This window comes from Rhincodon typus, chromosome 22, assembly GCF_021869965.1.
Source record: "Rhincodon typus isolate 14 chromosome 22, sRhiTyp1.1, whole genome shotgun sequence".
Taxonomy (NCBI): Eukaryota; Metazoa; Chordata; class Chondrichthyes; order Orectolobiformes; family Rhincodontidae; genus Rhincodon; species Rhincodon typus.
The window spans coordinates 4,594,506-4,609,218 of record NC_063353.1 but is presented as its reverse complement, the minus strand read 5'-3'; the positions used below and the strand labels follow the sequence as shown (position 1 = coordinate 4,609,218).

The window sequence follows — 14,713 nt, the reverse complement described above, 5'->3', positions numbered from 1 at the left end:
TTTCTGATGAAGGGTCTAGGCCCGAAACGTCAGCCTTTCTGCTCCTATGATGCTGCTTGGCCTGCTGTGTTCATCCAGCTCTCTAATTGTGCTCTGGCTCCTTTGCCAATCTGTCCTCTGGTGACTGATACTGCTGCAATTGAAATGGTTTCTCTGAAAGTTTTCTATCAAAACCCTGTACCTGGTTGTAAATGTATCATTGCTCCCCGTGTTGGTCTCTGCTCCGAGGAGAAAATCTCCAGTTGCCTCACCCAACCAAACTCAGTCATCCCAGGTACCATTCCAAGCAAAATGCCTCCAAACCTACTCCAAACACTTGGCCATCCTTCTGAAAGTGAAATTTGGAACGGGGCATCATACCGCAGCTGCACCTAAACAATGTTTCAGAATGGGTTCTGCTCAAAACACTAACCTCACTGTTCCTGGGATTCTTCATAATGCCTCTCCTCAATCGTCAAACCATAATGGATCATCTCCTCTCTCTCTGTGATAGATGCGTCTGTCGATTCCACCAACTTGACTAAATGCTTTTGCAGTCAATGCAACCCTACATTTACTTTATTTACGACATTTTCTTGTCATCTGCAAATTTCGAAATTATTAATCTGTACAATTTGTGACTCCTCAGATATTGAAGCAGCCCAATCCAAAATACAGCCAGACCTGGACAGTATCAGGCTTGGGCTAACAAGTGGCAAGAGACATTTGTGCCACACAAATGCCAGGCTACGACCGTCTCCAATAGGACGGAATCTAACCACGGCCCTTTGACATTCAATGGTTGTTACCATCACTGAATCCCCCACTATCAACATCATGGGGGGCATCATTGACCAGAAACACAAATGGATATAAATACAGTGGCCACAGGAATCCTGCAGTGAGTAACTCACCTCCTGACTCCTCAAAGCCTGTCCACCATCTACAAGGCACAAGGCAGGAATGTGATGGAATACTCCCCACTTGCCTGGATGAGTGCAGCTCCAGCAACACAAGAAACTTGACACCATCCAGGACAAAGCAGCCGCTTGATTGGTACCACATCCACAAGTATCCACTCCCTCCACCACCGACGCTCAGTAGCAGCAGTGTGTACCATCTACAAGATGCACTGCAGAAATTGTCCAAAGATCCTCAGACAGCACCTTCCAAACACATGACCACTTCCATCAAAAAGGACAAGGGCAGCAGATACATAGGAACACCATCCACTGTAAGTTCCCCTCCAGGCCACTCACCATCCTGCCTTGGAAATATATCGCCGTTCCTTCACTGTCGCTAGGTCAAAATCCTGGAATTCCCTCCCCAAGGGCATTGTGGGTCAACCCACAGCACATGGATTGCAGCGGTTCAAGAAGGCAGCTCACCCCCACCTTCTCAAGGGGCAACTAGGGACGGGCAATCAGTGCTGAGCCCAGCCAGATACCCACATCACATGATTGAATAAAAAGAAATCCCCAAGTCCAGCTCTTTAATCTATATCCAAGAGGTTTCATTATAATAAAAAGATAAATATTTTGAACAGAACGTAAGTCCACACTTTCAGGTGAGAGCTTTAAGTTAGCCACAGCCCATGAAACACTCACACCACTAATTACTAGCTCCCTGTGTTTACACAATCAATTCACACCCATTTCAGCTTTAATTTATCTGTCTCTGTGCCCTCTTTCCAATAGGTCTCAGATATCCCATCAAACCTAAATAGCTGATTACTAGCAAAACCTCCAAACCCTTTGAACTCACTCCAGTTTCCAATCTCACTGGATAATCCTCCATCTGAAGCATGCCTGAAGGAACAGCAGAATTTCTGAGCTTTATGATTTAAGATTTTACCCTATTCCCTCTTCAAAAGATCTCGATTAAACAATTTCTTGCCTTCTTGCCTTCGACTGGAGCTCATCTAAAACTCTTGGTCCCTATGTCCTCACTTGCATCAGGTTACCTTTCACCTACAACCTCCATTGCTTCCAAACCTACTTTGGTGCCCAGTTATGCAACACCTCGAATTTGAAATTGAAGAACTTTAAAAATCTCCATGCTCTTGCCCCTTCCTATCTCTGCAATCTCTTCCAATCCCGAGACCCTCTGATATATCAGCACTCCTCTAACTCTCGCCCCTTCAGTCTCCCTAATGTGGAAATTTCACTCTGAGTGCACGCACGCAAATGGTGGAAGTCAGCATTCTGTGAAATTGCTAACACTTAAGTAACAGAGAGTTCCCAACATTAAGCTGTTCCAAAACATTAGTTACATTCAAATCAGCCTGTCATGTGGGAGACAAGGATTTCAGGCAGTCACCCACAGAAACAGCTGGTTGAGAGTTGGATTGCAATAATGGTCAGCATACCTCAATCTGTGCAGTGTGATTCGCATAATGTGCTAAAGCTTCACTGCCTTTGTCCTGTGGCTTAGACCATAGCTTGAGCTCCTGTTGTAGCAGCTTGTTGTGTTGTGAAAGCTGGAGAGAAAAAAAAACAAAATGATATCAGCACCTTGTGTAAATCAATGTCAGACAATTACAGAATTTGTTATTACATGGAAGCTGGCCATTCAGTCCCTCGTGTCTGCATTACAGCTCCTAGTGCCACTCCCCTGCCTCCTCATCATCACCCTGCAAATTCTTCTTTTCCTCCTGATAATCTGATTTCCTGTGCCTAAACGAGATTGAGAGGCGGTTGATTACACACACAGTAAAAATGTGTTATATTTTGATCACACAAGCGTGTTGCCTGCTCCATTCTTGGCTGACATTTCATTGTAATGCTGAGGGAGTGCTGCATGGTTGGAGGAACCACCGCACGCATAAAGTCTTACGGTTCTACTCTATGGTTCTACAAGGCCCTTGCTTTGAAATTCCAAGCCTTATCTGTCAGCTGAACTGAATATAAAAAGGGCACGTGGGATTATTCAAGAGGAGCTAGGAGAGTACTCCTGATATTCTGGCCATCACTCCTCCTTCAAAGAAACCCAATCAAACCGGCAAAGTTGGTTAGCCATTTCTTTGCTATTGTGGGATCTTACTGTACATAATTCAGCAGCTGTATTTCCGTACTGAAGAACAGAGGCTGCACCTCAAAAGGGCTTCCTAAATGGCTGTGGAATGATTTGAGCTGTCTTGGGATGTAACAGATGCAATAGTGCAGCATCCAAGCTGTGTTGGTGAAGCAGGGATGTGTCTGGGCAAACAATGCCCAGGATGTGGGGATTAATTCTCACCATAGCCATGGATGGAGACACCAGGACAGTGAAGCTGCTGGATGGTCATTAAAAATGAAACGAGATCACCGATATTCTCCAGGGAAGGAAACCTGCCATTCTGGTGCCTTTGAGTCTGATTCTGGCTTTTCAACGTTTGCAGTATTTGCAAACAAGTCACTCAGTTATATCGACTTGCTCCCCGAAATTATTCAACATTGTTCACTACAGTCTCCCAGGGAAACAAGGGACAGGCATATAATGCCAATCTTATTAGTGATGCCCAGATCCCAGGAGGAATTTAAAAATCTGATGAAATAATAATCATTGTACAGGAAGAGGATCTCACTTCTCCTTCGAATCAGAAAATTGAGTCTTATCATTGTACTGAAGGCCAGCATTATTTACAATAGCATATGTTGTTGCTAATCTTCTAACATTGAGCCGAGTGAGCTCAGGATTTTCCTAGAAAATAAACATGCAATAAGCACCTGGAACGGCAAACCGTTGCTCAACAGAGAAACAGAACTCCAAGAGAAAACAGCTGGTTAAACTCTTTTTGTAATGGAATCAAAAGCCACTAGAACAACATGAAGTATGAAAGCCAGCCAGATATTAACACCGTACAGGTGAGAAACAAGAACATGTTTACATAATGCCTTCCTGATGCTTTGCACTAAATTGATATGATACTAAAAAAAAAATGCCGTGCCACCTCTCACATGTATTATCAATGTGCAACCGAGCTCTGGCCTACAGACTCCATCACAGATTCCAGCCAACTCTCCAGTGCAGTGCAGCAGGGCCTCGGCCGTCACAGGTGGCTGACTTTAAGATGTGACATTAAACTGAGACGCTGCCTGCCCTCTCAGGTGAGAGAGGGAGACTTGCAGTTATATAGCACCTTTCAGGACCACAGGATGTCCCAATGGCTGATGAAATTAAGTCATTATTATCATATATATGAGACGCAAGGGATAATTCCTTTAACCTTCTTCAATACAGTGTCAGTGGGAGATTTAGAATCACTACAGTGTGGAAAGAGGCCATTTGGCCCATCTGCACTGACCCTCTGAAGAGCATTCACTCAGACCCTGCCCATCCTCTAATCCTGTATTTTCCACGGCTAATCCACCTAGCCTGCACACCTTTGGACTGTGGGAGGAAACCGGAGCCCCCGGGGGAAACCCACGCAGACACAGGGAGAATGTGCAAACTCCACACAGACAGTCACCCGAGGGAGGAATTGAACCGGGTCCCTGGTGCTACAAGACAGCAGTGCTGACCACTGAACACTGTCACCCATTTACATTAATCTGAGATAATAGGGCCTTGTCTTAACAAGGTGTCTGAACAATGGATATGAAAAGGTTGTTATAAAGAATCCTCTGATTGAAGATCAGGGATTTCTCCCAGTGCTCAGGTCAATATTAACACTGAACCCACACATAAAGCTAATTCGAATCAAAGTACTACAGATGCTGGAAATCTGAAACTAATAGAAAGTGCAGGAGAAACTCAGCAGGATCTGAAGAAAGAAACAGAGTTAATGTTTCAAGTCTGACTTGACTCTTCTTCAGAACCGAAGACTACTATTGAACTCAAAACTTTGTTCCTCTCTCCACAAGGGCTGCCAGACCTGCTGAGTTTCTCCAGCACTTTGTTTTTAATTCCTGAAACCAATTAATCAACTAGTCAATTGCTGTCTGCAGGCTAGCTGGCATGGTTCCTACAGTACAACGATGTCTGCATGATTTCAGTAGCTGAGAAGGGTTGTGGGGTGTTGCATTATATACATTTGTTTATAAGTGCACAGTCCATGAAAGACAAGAGCTGGGTATTTGATATCCATTACTGAGAAACATGCAGAAAGACCTTCCGTTTCATCTGATACAACCCAAAATTTTTGAAGGGATACATGGTTGAGAAAGATTTAGCTGCAAGTGTTTCTAATCTATCAACATACCTGATGAGCTAAAATATAAATGTTATGGCCAACATCCTTTGGTGAGATACAGTCCTCTGAAGTCTCGTCATTATCAACCTCCTCACCTTGATTGTAAGCATTCTTTATAACATCAACCTTCAAAAGAAAAGATATTCAGCTTTGCACAGTGAAAAAGGTCCTTAAGGCTGTGCATGTTAGTGTACAGACTACAGGAAGATGTACTGTTATAAAACTGCGTCATGCTATGCAGCTCTGGGCACAATGTAAAGTGTGTGCTTCAGGTCGAGAAGTGGGTACAGGTCAGGCTGGGGAGCATGGCTAATTTCTCCGAGGGTGCGACTCAACAAATTTTGGGCATGGCCCAGATGGCCAAGGGCCCAATGTGCTGGTGAGGAAACATTTCCAATAAGGAGCTCCCCAACCACCATATCTAACTCATTGTTTTGTGGGGTGTGGACATCACTGGCAAGGCCAGCATCTCTTGAACAGAGTGGTATTTCCGAGGGCAGTTAAGAGCCTGTCACGCTGCCGAGTGTGTAAAGTCACATGGAAGCCAGACTGAGTAAGGGCTGGCAGATTTGTAATTTTATTCTGAGGATGAGTCATCTAGACTCAAAATGTTAGCTCGCTCTCTTCCCCATGGATGCTGCCTGACACGCTGAGATTCCTTAGTAAAGGTATTCAATTTTTACAATTATCCATGGTAGTTTTTCATTTGCTCATGGCATGTTGTGGGCAAAGTCAGCATTTATTGCCCAGAGGGCAGTTAAGAGTCAATTACATTGCAGTGGGTCTGGAGTCATACATTGGCCAGACCAGGTTAAGAAGGCAGTTTCCTTCCACAGAGCACATCAGTGAACCGGGTGGGCTTTTACAATAATGGACAATAATTAAATGCTCACCTGATTGTTTGCTCGCTGAGCCTGTTGTTCTGTGGCGTGCAGACATTTCGTTACCATTCTAGGCAACATCATCAGTGCTACCTCTAATCGAAGCGTTAGTATTCTGCTCCATCCGAAAGTATATGATCCTCTGGTGTGGTGGGTCTTGTCACTTCCAGTTCTGTTGTTTTAGCAGCAGTCTATATACAGGGTCTATTTCTATGTGCTTGTTAACAGAGTCCCATGGCGAGAACCAGGCCTCCAGAAATTCCCTTGCATGTCTGGTGTCGCAGTATGGTCACTTTGGCCCAGTCAAACTGACCCCATATACAGACTGCTGCTAAAAAACACAACTGGAAATGACAAGACCCACCACACCAGAGGACCACATAAATTCTGAACGGATCAGAACACCAACACTTTGATTAAAGGTTACACTGATGATGTTGCCTAGAATGATAATGAAATATCCGCACACCATGGAACAAGCAGCTCGGCGAGCTAACAAACAACTGCATCCACAACCCAAATTTTCACTCAGACCTTTCACTATTAGGCTCATTTTTTATTGAATTCAAATTTCACCATCTGCCATGGAATTCAAGCCCCTATCCCCTGAACATTAACGTTGGGTTCTGGATTGCTAGCCCAATGATATCCCAGGTTTATTAATTGAAACCAAATTCCACCCCAGCAGATGAAATCCAAACAATCAGTCTTGTGATATCCTTTAAACCTTACGTTGGAAATAGTTTTGAAACACACGGTTTTAAATGAAAGATGTGACAAAAAAAAAATAGCTTAAGATCTGAACTCATTCACTTAGACACACACACACACACAAACAAAATCATGGCCTCTTATAACCCCTAAGCTGTCACAGTCACAAACCCATCTAAATTGATTTATGACGATTGAAGACAAGCAATAATTGGACATTGCCTTTTGAGGGAAAATAGATCTTTGTAAAGCTGTGGTTAGTTGGAGATACATCAGTGAACAACACAATGTAAGATGCAGAAAAACTCCAGCATCAGCAGTTCTTACTATCTTTTAAGTTTCTTACCAGTTCTTTAGGTCGCATATTGTAGAGAATTCTTTCTGCATTTTCACTGTCATGTCTGCTTTCCATGATGGCAAGTAAAAGTTTAGAAGCATTGTTCTGTTTTAATACAAACAAATACAAGATGTTCATTAAAACAAAACCAGGCGATGCATTACTGGACAAATCAGATCCCAGAATAATATGTGGTGCGATAGATTATTTTTTCATTGAAACATGGTCACTCTAAACTGCAGAGTTTCTTTAACAACAGAACTGACATTTCTTAAACAAACGATGAAAACAAAACTGACAAAACCAAGCTGGATCAGTGCAGTCTGAAAGACCTTAAAACGCACAGCAAAACAAAGTCTCATCCCATTTTCTAACACTATCTAATGTAGAGAAATGACCTCACTGTATCAGATCTTTTCGATTGTCTTAACTGATTCTCCTCAGTTCTTTACTGTGAACTATAAAGACTTCTTGCATGAATACTCACAAAACTGAGAGCTTAGATGTTCTTGGCTTCTAAAAACCTGCAGATTTCTAACCAACCACTCCTGCTCTGGAAGTTTCATAAACTAAATTTTTCTACTGTCATTTACCGTACTTCCCCTAAACTTTACTCATTTCTAGGAGTCAAATTGTACTTACTTCTAACCTCAGTCAGGTCTCCTGCAAATGCCCTAAAACTATTATTCTCCCCTAAAATCAATCTTCAATTACTCTGAACCCAAAACAAGCTAGCAGACTTCAAAGTTAACCTCACCCATTGTAAATCACCGCAGAAAATCAATCATACACTGACCCTCCAGGAGCATCAGACACATTTCATCACTAGAGCAACTGCCATCAAAATTCATTCTGCAACCAGAGATCTATCATGAGGTTTGTAATGGTAAGTCCAAAGATACATGTTAGAATAAGGGTGGCACGGTGGTTAGTACTGCTGCCTCACAGTGCCAGGGACCTGGGTTCGATTCCAGCCTCAGGTGATTGTCTGTGTGGAGTTTACACACTCTCCCTGTGTCTGCTTGGGTTTCCTCAGGTGCTCTAGTTTCCTCCCACAGTCCAAAGGTCATTTGGCCATGCTATATTACCCTGTAGTGTCCAGGGATGTGTAGGTTAGGTGTGTTAGCCATGAGAAAGGCAGGGTTATAGGGACAGGGTCGTGGGATGGGCCTGGGTGGGATGATCTTCAGAGACTCGGTGTGGACTTGTTGGGCCAAATGGGCTGTTTCCACACCATAGGGATTCTATAAATAAAATGGGATTATTACATCCAGTTCATTGGAGGGGAACTGATTACAAACAGACCGAGGATATGCTTCACTTTACACAGGACTGGCGAGAACACAGTTGAGTACTGTGTACAGAATTGGTCACATTTTATTTAGGGAAGAATGCAAATGTATTGGAAGCAGTTCAGAGAAGGTTTACCAGATTAATACCTTGAATGGATGAATTGTTATGAAGATAAATTAGACAATCTAGGCTTATATCTGCTGGTATTTACAAGAGTAAAAGGTGACTTGATTGAACCATATAAGATCCTGAGGGGCCTTAACAGGATTTAATTTGATTTACCGTCACATGTACCACGATACAGTGAAAAGTATTGTTCTGCATGCTATCCAGGCAAATCATACCTAACATATGAACATTAGGGTAACAGAATGCAGAATATATAGTGTTACAGGTGCAGAGAAGGTGAGAGAAAGATCAACCTTAATCGTTCAAAAGTCTGATAACAGCAGACATGTGTAGAGGAGGTTTCCTGTTGTTGGAGCAGGGCTCTTGTGGCTAAGCAGTAATGTCCCTTACCTCTGAGCCAGGAAACATGGGTTCAAGTCCCACCTGATTCCAGAGACATGTAATAACATCTCTGAACAGATCGATTCAAAAGTAGAATTAATAGAACTGGTTGCAGAATAAATACTAGCTACGGATGTGGGGAGAATTCATCTGGTTTTCTTTCAAATAATACTATGGCATCTTTTATGCCCAATTAAACATCGTTTGACCATAAATAAGGACCTTTTGGTGTGTTTATTTCAAGTATGCATGCACTAGATTATGCAAAAGCCTTTTTTTTGAGACGTAGTATTTGATATAACAAATGGTTTGTCTGCAAGTATTGTCCAATACCAACAATCAGAAATGTACACGCAGAAGGCAAAGAAAGGCCAAGATATTGTCTCTTTGCAATTTTCTTTCAAATTATTTGAAATGAGTCAATAATCCCCCTCATCAGACTGACAAAAACAGAATAAATTCTTTATAAAAAACACTAAATTAACTAAAGGTCTTGACAATCTTACCTTTAGTTGTAAGACAAGGTCAATTCGGTACTTGCTGAGAGGGTTAATGTCATTCAGGATCAGTGCGATAATGATGTCAATTCCGTTACATTCATGGGTGGTGATGCAGGTCTGTGTGAGACAATGAAAAACAGGCAAACTTCATTGCTCAGGGTGTTTACTGCTGAACAGAAGGAGAGGCAAAACTTGGGTGTTGCACAGAATTCTGTAGCCTACAGCTACACAAAAAAGGCTGTACACACTACAGTGTAAACTATGTTGGTCCATTAGCAACTCACATGACTGTTTTGAATGTGAAGCTCGACAAGATGGTGAAATTGCAACCGAATCACCAAAATTGTAATGGTGCAGAAACAGTGCATTTGGCCCATCACGTCTACACTGGCTTTTCAAATTAGCATCAGCACCAAGTGCCAATCTCCTGCTTTTGCCTCGTATCGCTGAACATTATTTCCCACCCAAACAATCAGCCAATGCCCTCCTGAATGCCTCATAATCAGAGAGTTTCCATCTCTTAATCATGTCCTCTTCCTCTTTGGTAAAGACATTTGGCAAAGTATTCATTTAATGCCTCAGTCACGCCCCTTCTCCATGTGTAAATTGCCCTTCTGGTTTCTAATCAGTTCTGCTTTGCTCAGTTGCTGTTTTTCCCACTAACCTTTTGTTCGAGTCAATCCTGCCCAGTTCTGCTCTTGCTCTGGTGAAGTCTGCTCTCCGCCAATCAGTTTTTCTGCACATCATTCTCCAACACCATCCAGAACCTTATGATATAGTGATCGCTGTCTCCTAAATGTTCCCTATTGACACTTGTTATTTGTAAGAACCAGATCCAACAATGCGTCCTTCCTTATTGGACTAGACACGTACTGCTGTTGGAAACTCTTCTGAGCATAAGGTAGGACTCAAGCCTCTTGGTGCCCATTACATTACCAGTATCCCAGTCTATATTAGGGCAATTGAAGTCCCCCATTATAATGACTAGCAAGTTGGCATCTCACTGTAGCTTCCCTGTAGATTTGTTGTTGTACATCCTTCCCACTAGTTGGTGGTCTACAGACTGCATCTAGAAATATAACTTTACCCTTTTTGTTCTTTAGCTCCAGCTAAATTGATTCTGGAGTTGAACCCTTGAGATATCCGTTTACCCCAGCGCAGTACAATAGGACATCATGAGCAAACAGAGTTTGTTTTGCACTGCACTGAAATTTTGCTTTAACCTCAGGGGTCAGTTGATTCAGCACCAAACAAAACCACTCCCATGTGCGAGGTGTGTAATTTCGAAATCAGTTCAGGGCAGACAGACCACTCTATAATCTTAGAAGCCATGTCAGTCTCCTGCTGCCCCTCTCCAATAATTCCCCTTTCCCAACGCTTCATGAGATGCTTGGTCTCTGATCTTCCAGTTTCCTAAACCAGAATGATAAAGAAAGGCAACTGATTTTGCCCAAGTTATCAATATCAGACAGTGGGAGTCAGGGGCTGGTTCTAGGTGGAGTTGGAACCTACTCATTGGGAATGAGTTAGGGAATCTTGAATTGGAACTTCCCACCTTGCATCCTGCACTGGCCCATGGTCCACTTTACCATTGTCCGAGGCTGGCCCTGAAAACAGTTGGGGGTCTGGTAAGGTACACCGATCCAAATCCACTTCTGCTTAAAAGGGCCTCAGTTGGTTTTGAACAAGGGCTGAAGAGGGGATAGAGGTCCAAAACTCCCACCTCCCTTCACTCAGATTGATGCTGGTCACCAATGACATGGGTGTCCAAGAAGCTGCCTAAGTTAATAGCCATCCATAACTCCAGGCTTAACTATGCAAAGAAGCTTCCCCGCTGAGCCTCTCACCCTCAGCTACCTGTACCCTAACTCACACCGAGTCATTCACCCATCACCCCCATGCTTGCTCACCTACAGCAGTCTTACCAGTGGAACATTGTATCAATTAGTTCTGATCCACATTGAGTAGTCAATGGTGTCCAGAGGCCAAGTGGTACAATAGTTCAAACGTGACAAATACATTAACGTTGGATGAGAATCAATTGACGGGCACTGATTCCTGGGACTGTACCTGATTCTCATGGCATGGTCCTTGGCAATACTCAGTCAGCGTCTCCAAAGTCTGGTTGACAAGTGAGACATTTTTCTCATTAATGTAGAGCCCCAGCAAGCCAAGTCCTCCTGTGGTGCTGCCGCAGATACAGTCCATAAACTGCAGCGTTTCACACACCAAGTTGTAATTGGTTTTGTTGTTTTGGTGCCGGAGAAAATTCTAGAGGGATGACAGACGTGAAAATGATCAATCATCAGTAAGAGGAGCAATCAGATCCCACTGATCTCTTCAAAGAGAGAGATTTCAAATGTAATCCATACAAGTAATCAAGTTAGGGGCTACACTTAATCAAGTCCACTCCACCATTCAATAAGATCTGACACAGGCTGCAAATCCATATTCAAGCCTACCCCCTCATTCCACTGACTCCCTTTCATCGTCAAGGGAGTATCCACCTCTGCCTTAGAATTATTCAATGATCCCGCCTCCCCCACTCTCTGGGGGAGAAGGATTCAAAGGCTCATGATCCTTAGAAAGAAAAATTATGCTCATCTCCAGGGAGAGAGAGAGAGAGAGAGAAACGATTGGTGGAGGTTTAACCGGAGGGTCACCATTCCTCAGGTGAGGGGAGAGGTTGAGAAGGAGAGTCCTTCCTGGTAACCTCAGCTGGTGCTGGGAATTGAACTCCTGCTGTTGGCATCACTCTGCATCACAAACTAGTCATCCAGCCAACTGAGCTAACCCAACCCACTACAATGCCAAACGAACATGGAACAGGGGTAGGCCACTCAGCCCTTCGAGCCATTCGTGGGTGATCTGACTTTAACCTCAACTCTACATTCCTGTATATCCTTGATAATCCTTTATTCTACTTGGAAATCAAGAATCCACCTTAAAAATACATAAAGATTCCGTACCCACTGCCTTCTGAGGAAGGAACTCCGAACCCTCAGTGAAGAGCTTCTCAGAAAAAAAATTCAACTCTCTGCATAAAGTTTGCATTGCACTTTTTGAGGCTAATCATTGAGATTAACTCTTACAAACAAAAACAGAAATCGGTGGAGAAACTTCAGGAGAAGGGCCACTGGACTGGAGACGGTAATTCTGCTTTCTCTCCACAGATGCCGCCAGACCTGCCGAGTTTCTCCAGCAATTTCTGTCGGTGTTTGTTTCAGATCTCCAGCGTCCCACAGTACCTTACTTTGGAGATTAATCCCTAACTGCCCACCAAAGTGGTTTAGCCAGTCGGTGAGTCACAGTGAAGCTGCTAGCAGCTGGTTATGTAGAAGGCTTAGTTGTTTTAAATCAATATTAATTTGTATCAATTTCAAAATGTTGGTACCAGCAGAGTTTGATGTTTAGATTTAGGGATTTAGTGGCTAATGATGAAAGAGTACCAAGAAAGATCTTTTCCAATCCTGCAGGTATGTGAACAGAAATCTCAGCGAGAACTTCCAAAGCAGGATTTGGAACAGGAGGACGTCATTCAGGTCCCTATCCCTGCTCACCCTTCAAACTGATGTGCAACTCAAGACTATTGCCACATCTCACCAACAACATACTGCCTAACCTGACATTTCGCTTTTTAAGCACGTACAGCAAGTAGCGCAGGGTAGTTTTACTCAGCACAGCCGAGCCAGTTTCCTTTCTCAATGTCCACCAGGACCTGGAGTGCTCGAGCTTGGCTGGGGGTGACCTTACCTGTAGTTCTGTGTTATGGTTCTCACAGAGCAGCTGCAGGAACCGGAGAATGGGCTCCATGATAGCGATCGCAGGGCTCATGACCTCTTCCTCGCTAGACTTCTCCTCCGACGCGATGCCCTCACTCCCTACAGGCAAAAGATCAGCCTCGGGATCCATCTCCCTCCTGTACATATAATAGGCCTTGTATGTGGCAACTGAGGCCTCTGCCAATTGGCCTTTCATTCCCTCCTTAAGGTGGTATGATGGATCCTTCACTAAGAGACATGAAAAGATGGTTTGCTTTGTAATGGGTTGGATGTATAATTCTCTATAACCTCCCGTTTGCACGACCTCGGCAGCATGTTAAGATGCACTTTGTGAAATCTCTAGGGTCCCTTAGATGCCCTGAACTTGACCTCGACAATGGTCGGGGGGAGCTTGGGGATGGGAATCAACCAGGGAGCTGGATGTCAAACCCGGGAGGAGATCCAGGAGTATGGTTCCAAAGATGTGGAATTTCAGTGACGTGGACAGACGGGAAGAGGTGGGAGATCTTTTTCTGTAGGGAACAGAAGGGAATTTTGATCGAGGTATACAAAATCCCAAGAGGACCGGACAGAGGTGATAGGGAGAGATCTTTTCCTGTTGGTGAGAGGACTGGGAATAAGAGGGCCTAGATTTAAGGCGATTGGCAAAAAGTAATAGCGACATGAGGAAAATCCTCTTCCCCACTCAGGGGCTGGGATCTGGAACACACAACTGGACAGTGTGGTGGAGGACAGGGTCGACTGAGGGGGGGAAAGATCAGACATTTGTCTGAAAAGTGTACACAGGATCACAGGGAGAAGGTGTGGGAATGGCACTAGATGAATTGCTCACCTTGTGATTCAACACGATGGGATTGGATGGCCTCTTTCTATGCTGTACCTGTTGCAAGATGTGGGGTCGGTTCATTGCCTGGGCAGCTGGTCACAGTGTGAGCACACTGCAGACTTCTGACCTAAAGTAGCAACCTGTGGTCCTCTTGGTGTCACGTCGGCCCAGTTTCCACAAGCTCTTTAGCTACCTGCCTCTCACCCCCTTCACCATCACCATATTGCTGTTAATGGGCATTAATAAAAAACCATTTGACACCCTCACCTCCAAACGGACTCCAGGAAAAGAGAATGAGAATCAACACCGTAAAGAATTACCTCAGAATCTCAGCACTTTGCATTTAGAATCACAAAGTAGTCACAGAATGGTGACAGCACAGAGGAAGGTCATTCAGCCCATCACATCTGTACTGGCTCTCGGCCTGATCAATTCACCTGGTCCCATTTCCTCAGATCCAAACCACACTCTGTGTTAAACAATGTCACTGTTGCTACTTCTCACCAATCACCGTAAATCAGTGTCCTCTGCTTCTCAATCCTTTTCATTGAGAACAATTTCTACCCTGTCTGGACCCCACATAATTTTGGACACCCCTCTCCTCCTGTGGAGGGACAGTCTCATCTTCTGTTTATCTCTGGGAATAGGCTAAACCCCTCGATTGCTCATTTCAGATTCGCCCTGCAACAAAGCAGGTTGTTTCTGAACCTCAAAGGCCATG

General features: G+C 43.9%; 1 protein-coding gene across 1 annotated transcript in view; it reads right to left on the bottom strand.

The window, feature by feature from the left end:
• The window catches only part of itpr2 (inositol 1,4,5-trisphosphate receptor, type 2), a 200,613-nt gene that overhangs the window by 59,765 nt on the left and 126,135 nt on the right, over positions 1-14,713 (bottom strand). Inside the window, exons 41-46 of the mRNA XM_048610561.1 lie at positions 13,138-13,394; positions 11,455-11,655; positions 9,391-9,501; positions 7,091-7,186; positions 5,162-5,278; positions 2,348-2,458 (exon numbers count right to left, since the gene is read on the bottom strand). Coding sequence (XP_048466518.1) covers positions 2,348-2,458; positions 5,162-5,278; positions 7,091-7,186; positions 9,391-9,501; positions 11,455-11,655; positions 13,138-13,394 — 893 coding nt within the window. The remainder of the gene's footprint in view (positions 1-2,347; positions 2,459-5,161; positions 5,279-7,090; positions 7,187-9,390; positions 9,502-11,454; positions 11,656-13,137; positions 13,395-14,713) is intronic.